This window comes from Bos indicus x Bos taurus, chromosome 8 (assembly GCF_003369695.1).
Source record: "Bos indicus x Bos taurus breed Angus x Brahman F1 hybrid chromosome 8, Bos_hybrid_MaternalHap_v2.0, whole genome shotgun sequence".
Classification (NCBI taxonomy): domain Eukaryota; kingdom Metazoa; phylum Chordata; class Mammalia; order Artiodactyla; family Bovidae; genus Bos; species Bos indicus x Bos taurus.
The window spans coordinates 46403369-46411085 of record NC_040083.1 but is presented as its reverse complement, the minus strand read 5'-3'; the positions used below and the strand labels follow the sequence as shown (position 1 = coordinate 46411085).

General features: G+C 48.6%; 1 protein-coding gene across 1 annotated transcript in view; it reads left to right on the top strand.

Annotated features, from left to right (window-relative positions):
- Nucleotides 1-309: 309 nt before the first annotated feature.
- Nucleotides 310-7717, top strand: part of KLF9 (Kruppel like factor 9) — a 28257-nt gene continuing 20849 nt past the window's right edge. The window contains exon 1 of the mRNA XM_027549443.1: nt 310-2102. Coding sequence (XP_027405244.1) covers nt 1598-2102 — 505 coding nt within the window. The 5' untranslated portion in view covers nt 310-1597. The remainder of the gene's footprint in view (nt 2103-7717) is intronic.

Here is a 7717-nt window from a genome sequence, read left to right as displayed (position 1 = left end):
TTATACAGGGCTTTATAGCTCCATTTATTTGAGGAAGATTAAAATAGCATCAAAACAAAACGAAAACAGCTTGCTTAGAATAAACTGCAGGAGGGAAGAAGAGGAATTAAAGACGCATCACAAAAGCAAAGATGAAGTGTTCAGAGTAAGTGTAGTCAAAACAAAACAAGCTTCAAAACAAAACTTTTGTCAGCTCTGCAGTTTCAAGATGAATTAGTCATAGTTAATGCATTGGGTGGAAGAATTATTAAAAATCTACCTAAAAGTATGCTGCTTCCCAAAACGGAAAAAAAACGAATTGATGCTTTCTCATTTGTGTTTATTCTTGGGCAACTTGGCCTGATAATATTTAGTTGTTTTCTTTATTTATAGACTCACTTTGCATTATTCATCACCCCTGCCCTCCCATACATATCTCCATTTTACTATCAGCAACACAAAGTACAAGGATATATTCAGTTTCACTACAGCTCTTCCCGTTTACAAGTGTGGAGCGCTTGTCTTCGGAACGCCCTTCTGATTGGCTAAGCCAATGTCAGTGACATCAACCAACTTACTTTTGATTGGAAGGCTGGTTGCTGGGACTGTAGCGTTTGCAGGAAGTCACTTAACTGTTTGCGAGCTGGAAAATCGAAACGGACGTTATCTTTTTGTCATAAGAAAGAACGCAGCTGAGTAGGGAAGGTGTATCCTACAACTCCGCCAGCTGGAACGTGAGCCAGGAGGCCTGGACCGGCTAAGGGATTGAGGGGCACTTCCAAAGACGTCCGGCTGCTCCTTTCCAGCCTCCCGGCTGTTACCCTTTTAAATGTCAGCGTTCGAGGCTGTAGGGGTAGCACGAGGCATCGAAACGGAACAGTCGGATTGGCCGCGCGCCTCAGTTCTAGACGCACCTCTCCACCGAAAGGCCGTTCTGACTGGCAGCGGGAGAAAGTAAACAGAGTTGAATCACCCTCCCCACTGGCCAATTGGAGGGGGTTCGGATTGTGACGTGATGGGATTCTGCGAAATTGTTACTGTGCGAGAGAATGCCGGCACGGTGCGGACCGGCAAGAGCAGGGGCTCAGAAGCTGTCAGTGGACTGGGGGAAAAGTGTCTCTTAGACCTGGCGCTTCGTCCGGCGCTTGCCACCCGCGTCCAGGTGGTTGGGTGAATGTCTTGGGGCTTTGGCTCGACGGAGAGGCGGCCGAGGGCGTGTACCTCTCTTGCAGTTTCCTCTCTCAGCGCCTCGGGGGCGTTTTCGGTCGAATAAACTTGCGACCGCCACGTGTGGCATCTTTCCAAGGGAACGAGCTCGGAGTGGCGGGCGCGCCCGTCGGTGGGGATCGCGCCCGGCTCTGGGCATCGGCGGCGGCGAGAGGCGGCAGCGCGGCGGAGCCCGGGGCCGTGGATGCTGCGTGCGGAGGCGCTGCCGGTTACGTAAAGATGAGGGGCTGAGGTCGCCTCGCGCTCTGCGAGTCGGAAGCGCCCCGCGCCCCCGCCCCCTTGGCCACCGCGCGGCGCAGCGCTCGTAGTCCGAGGCCAGGGCACGGCGAGCCGAACCTCCGCAGCCACCGCCAAGTTTGGCCGCGCCGCCGGGGCTGCTGTCGCCCGCACCATGTCCGCGGCCGCCTACATGGACTTCGTGGCTGCCCAGTGTCTGGTTTCCATTTCGAACCGCGCTGCGGTGCCGGAGCATGGGGGCGCTCCGGACGCCGAGCGGCTGCGACTACCTGAGCGCGAGGTGACCAAGGAACATGGTGACCCGGGGGATACCTGGAAGGATTACTGCACGCTGGTCACCATCGCCAAGAGCTTGTTGGACCTGAACAAGTACCGACCCATCCAGACCCCCTCGGTGTGCAGCGACAGCCTGGAGAGTCCGGATGAGGATATGGGATCCGACAGCGACGTGACCACCGAATCTGGGTCGAGTCCTTCCCACAGCCCGGAGGAGAGACAGGATCCTGGCAGCGCGCCCAGCCCGCTCTCCCTCCTCCACCCTGGAGTGGCTGCGAAGGGGAAACACGCCTCCGAAAAGAGGCACAAGTGCCCCTACAGTGGCTGTGGGAAAGTCTATGGAAAATCCTCCCATCTCAAAGCCCATTACAGAGTGCATACAGGTTAGCGGCGTCTCCCTCTCCAACCCAACTCTGGGGTTAGTTAACCTTTGGCCAGGCAGTCTTCCTGGGCGTTGAGGATTCCATATGCGGCCGAAAGGGTGCAAAATTTTGGATGATTCTTTAAAATGATTGAACCTGGTAGAGACGGAGAGCTCACTCTCTTTAATCGTCCCCAGCCTCTAGAAGCCATGGAGAGCCTTAACTTGGGGGACAGAGCGAGTGCTGAGTGCTAGCCCCTGTGTGTGGCTTCGTGGGGAGTGGTGCGGCCCCTCCCCTGTCCCGCCCCGCTCCCCCCACCCAGGACTCCCGCACCGGGCGACTATGGGGCCACCCAACCTGGGCAGACGCTGGCGGGGGCTTGAGGGGGACAGTCAAATGGTGTATCTTTTATTTTATTCTCTTGTGGGATTGCAGCGAAGTGGCCGAAACCTGGGGAGAAGCGGCGCACTTTACATGGAACCTTTTAGGGATGACTAAGGGCTCGGTTAGCTGTATGCTTGCTACTTTTCAGGGCTTGCCAAGGTGGTTTTAAATATGGCCAAGAGTCCTCAGAGAGGTTTAAAATAACACTGCTTCAGGCAGCAGAGGAGTTTGATCAAGTGATGGCTGGTTAAGTTTACGACTAGTTAGTCTTTTTAATAAGATTTCAGAGCGGATTTTTTCCCACGTAATTTAGATCGCACCCTCCACCCTGAATAGAGCACTTAGCAAGGAGGTGTGGTCCTTGCCAGAGGTCAAGGCTGATAATGAAGGTTGGGGTGTTTTAGAGGCCCCGTGAAAGGGGGTCTCCCAGGGAGAGCAAAAGGCAGGTCTGATCACTGATGCATGTGGCTGGTAAGACATCTGCAGTATAAAATAGGCTTTGGAGACTTACAGGAACGTCGTCGGTCAGTCAATACTGTTGGTTCTGTTTAACATATTCAGAAAAAGTTGGGAAGCTTTCATGCTTGACCATGCCCTCTCACCATGGTTAGTGTCAGGGTCCTTTATCACTGCTCTTCCGATAAGGAAGCACTGTGCCTAGTCCTCTCGTGAAACTCCTTTTCCATCTGTCCTATGACACCATGTTTAAGAGGAGGTTGTCAGAGTTCCTTGGAAAGTATTGCCGGTTTTTGGTGTAATTGTTAGTGCTTTTAAGATGAGGCCCTGGGCCTGTGGTTTCAAAATGATCATTGGTTGGTGTGATTTGGTTTTGCTTTTTTAAAAAGGCTACGTAATTGCATCTCATATTTTATTTCCTTTGGAAAGTGCTTCTTGTGGAGGTGGCTGCTGGCACAGGAGTAAAGCTGAATTTCCTCCACCGTTAATGTAAAATCAGGTTCTTTTTGGGGTTGTCATCTAGGTTGCCAAAAAATAGCACATTTTACAGTTTGTATCTTGTGCCTGATTTGGGGGATGTGACCTTTAGCATGGCTCCGGGGGTGAAGTAGGGGTATACTAAGCAGAGGGTGTTACTCACCAACAGCTGTTGGGCGGGCCTGGCTGTGTCAGCCATATTCCCGGAGTTCAGCTCACAGGGACACTCTCTGCCACCTTGAGCAAAGGCACTTTCTCCTTCAGGGAGCTGCCCAGTCGTGCAGTTGAGGAGGCCTGCAGAGCTTCTTTGTGAGCTCCCTGAGTCTGCCCAACTCAGAAAGGCATTCTGGACCATTCAGTTGAGTGATTTTTCTCAGGCATTTACAGAAATGGCTGCCTATGCGTGCGTGCATGCGTGCTGCTCTTTAATACTCCATGAGGCAGGTCAGCTCAGAAGAACCTTTTACACCCCAGAGTGGAAAACGAAGTGAAATATTAATCCCATTTTAAATGTTACAGTCAGTCGTTTGAAACTAGTGATATGGTAGTCGCAGTTGTCTCAGTTAAGTTTGGGGGCTCTGTGATAATACTAGGACATGGTCAGACAAAAACCACTGCCTCTGTAAAGACCGTCAGAAGTGTACTCCTGCTGGAGAAGATACTCTTTCTCCTGTGCAAAGGCTACTCTAAATAAAAGACTTGTAGGAGGTCTCATGCATTTGGAAGTTTCTGATTCAGCCTCCAGTTAGATTATTTTTGGTGTGGGGTACACTGTTCTTGCCTGGGGACAGGGGAGCCTGGTGGGCTTCCGTCTATGGGGTCGCACAGAGTCGGACACGACTGAAGCGACTTAGCAGCAGTAGCAGCAGCAGCTTCTTGATTTTTTAAACTATTGGCTGGTATTAAACCCAGAAGATGGCTAAGAAATAGCAATTGGAGTGTCTGTATTTTATGGAGACTTTAAAAACTAAAATTCCAGCCACACCCCCCTGGTCTGTGTGGCCCAACCAGAAGCCCTCCTGCTGCGGGCTCTCCTCCCCCTGAGCCCCATACAGCTGCCACTCGTATAGAACCAGTGGCTTTATAAGCTGAGCCACTTAAGCAAAACTGTGGTTTAGTTCAGTGCAGTTCCTTCTAGAGTAGCCTAAGAGAGAAGATCCTTTTGAGGTGGACTGAGCTGCATTCTGATTTGACTTACTGTTTCTGAGTTGTGAAACCTTAACCTAGTTCCTTAAATTCAGAGTTTGTAAACTGGAGGTCTGCTGCTGAATTTGCTTTTTGCAAATTTTTTGGTTTGGTCAGTGCAGGGTTTATAAAAATTTCTTTACTAACGTGGAAAAATAAGGATTTCCACACAAATCCAGATTTCTGGCTTCTCTGAGAAAATCGAACAATCTGGCAATATGGGGCCTGAATTCCTGCCCAACAGCAATTGGCTTGAACTGACCATTCTTTGTAAGGGGGATGTCCTTTATTTTAATCATTTACATGGTCTTTGTTGGCATTTAAGTTTGCAGTCTCTTCTCTGTTTGAGCCTCAGTTTCTTAATCCACAAGATAGGGTACTTTCTCTGAACTTAAGGTTTTGTGTAAAGATAATTGTGTGTGATAGGCAGAGCTTAAAATCAGCAAACATAGGAGAAACTTACTTTTAAGTAGTACTGTACTTTATGTTTTCTAATACTACATTCAGTTTGTTTTTCTGTACCCTCTAGATCAGATATCTTCTCATCTGATATACCTCTAAAGTTTAAGCAGTGAATCTATGTTAATCTGAAAACAAGTAAAACAAATATGAGCTTTTCTATCTCCAGACTCTTTGAAGAGTATTATTGTTTTGAATAAGTATTAGACCCACTGGTGTACGTACTTTGCCTGAAAACATATTGAGCTTGTTATTTGAAAATGCAACCAACTTTTATCTTGGCACACCCACATCCACACCAACACGCTCCCCCCACCTCGGAGCATACACCCCAAATTGGGCCTTCACAAGCCCCCACCCAAACCCACTGATTTCCCAAGACTCTCCCACGTGCCCTCAATCTCTGTACAAGCACACAAACAAAAAGATTATCCCAAGTTCCCTGACTTTGTGGTCACCCTGCACACACACACACACCCACACACATGGGAGTAGCTTTTGGAGAAGTAAACAACTACATCCAAATTCCAGCTCAGAAGTCATCAGAACCAGCTGATACAGAGTCATCCTAGGGTTGGCATCCCAAGGATAGACACCCTAAGCCTATTCCATGCCAGGTGCAATTTCACTATCTTTTTGGAGGGACTTAAATCAACTGTCCCCAAGTGGTGACGATGGGTTTGAGGCTAAGGGCACTGGTTACAGGATTCTGAAAACCAGAAAGCCCTAAATCCCAATTATCACACCCCACCTCTGTAGAAAAATATTTTTTTCAATAGGGCAGAAGGGACATTCATGAAAAACAAGGAGAGATAAGAGTTGCAAAGGGCTCAACAGTGGCTGTTTCTGTTTCTCTTTATCCTGTTTGAACATTTCCCTGGGCTACTTAGAATATGTGGTGGAGGGGATCTGGGGAGTTCCCATCATGGAAGTTATCATCCAAACAGGAAATAATAGCTAAGACCTCTTTTACATTTTAAGATCCAATTTTTGCCCTATGGGGGCAATTTTTTGGCCTCTCTAGGAATGTCCACACTGGCTAGCTTTCACTCAGGTCTATTTCCTTCCCTAAGACCAAAGTTTTAAAATTTTGGTCATATAAAATGAGCCATGCCTGCTCTGTGCCTCATGAACTCTTCTTCCTTAATTGCTCCAAAAAGCTTTGGAGTCAACTTTTTGGTTCAGGAGACTCTAGTACCATCAGAGGTATGAGATGGACCCACTTCTGTCACCCAGACGGCAGGGGTTCGGGGACAGGGCAGGGTCTTGAAGTAGCCTCTAGGCAGTCCATAAAGTAACCCCTGCTCAGTCTTTCCCACTTACTCTTGTCTAGTAGAAGGGAGGCCTTGTGCCTTGATTCTTAAGGAAACATTCTCTCTCCCCTGTTCTTCTGTTCATAAGGCTCCCCAAAGTGATGTAGAATAGTATTTCATAGCCTGACATGCTTCATTAAGTGTAAATATACTTAATATGGTGGTGGCTTAGTTGCTTAGTCATGTCTGACTCTTGGGACCCCCATGGACTGTATCCTGCCAGGCTCCTCTGTCCATGGGATTCTCCAAGCAAGAATACTGGAGGTGGCAGCCATTTCGTTCTCCAGGGGATCTTCCTGACCCAGGAATCAAACCTAGGTCTCCTGCATTGCAGGCAGATTCGTACTTAATATATGTCAGTGTAAATATACACTTAAATCTGAGTGGGATCTGCATAGATAATTGCTTCCATACCCTTTATTCCCACTTTTTCTCCCCTAAGATTAGCCCTTTTTTCCCCCATAACTGCCCTCCCCCATGACGTTTTGATACCACAGATATACTGTAGAGTTGTTTATGTACTGTGCCCCTTTTGAAGGCCACAAACATTGGAAGAGCTAAGACTTTCCACCTGCCTAAGATCCAATTTTTGCCGTATGGGGGCAGTTTTAGCCCCATCTCCACCCCCAGTGAGACTGTCTAAGCACAAGCTCATGTATCCTGTCAGGAAAAAATGAGAGCAAAGGACTGCAAATGGGCTCTAGCTGTGGAGGATGATAGGATTCTAAGGACTGCAAGGATGGCCTGTTGGGTTTGCTTCTGAGTTTCCCCTGATTCCAAGGGAAGATGGCCCACGGCTGCTTGATTCCCAGCTCACTGCTGGAGTCTCACCCCGGGGGCAGAAACCTGTGAGGGGACCTGAGAGCTCTTTATTCCTGGTCCCCGAGAGAGGAAGGACCAGTTGCTTCTTCCTCACTGCCCTCCGCCCCCTGCCCATCCTTCATCACCCTCCATATGGCTGACCTAGCAAGACAGAGTGGAGTTGCCTTAGAAGAGCTGCTGTTGCTGGCAGGGTTACTGTATTACAACCGAAAATACAAGAGGAGTAGCATTAATGAGTAAAACCATTGTCTCCTGTGATTGTCCTCTCAAATCTTCTGAGAGTCATGAGGAGAGGGGACGCACGTGGGGCCTCGGTCAGCGAGGGAGGTACCAGAGTACATTTCGCTCTGTTTTGATGGTAACACCTCATTACCTTCAGCAAAGATGTAACCTGAGGAAAATAAGTTCTTGGGACTCTGAACATAAGGGTCAGATTTACATTCCTGGCCCAATTGTTGATGTTTATCCCAAGAACTAGTCATTCTGCAACGTCTGTGGGAAATTCCCAGATTGAACTTCCCAGGGAGAAACATCATATGA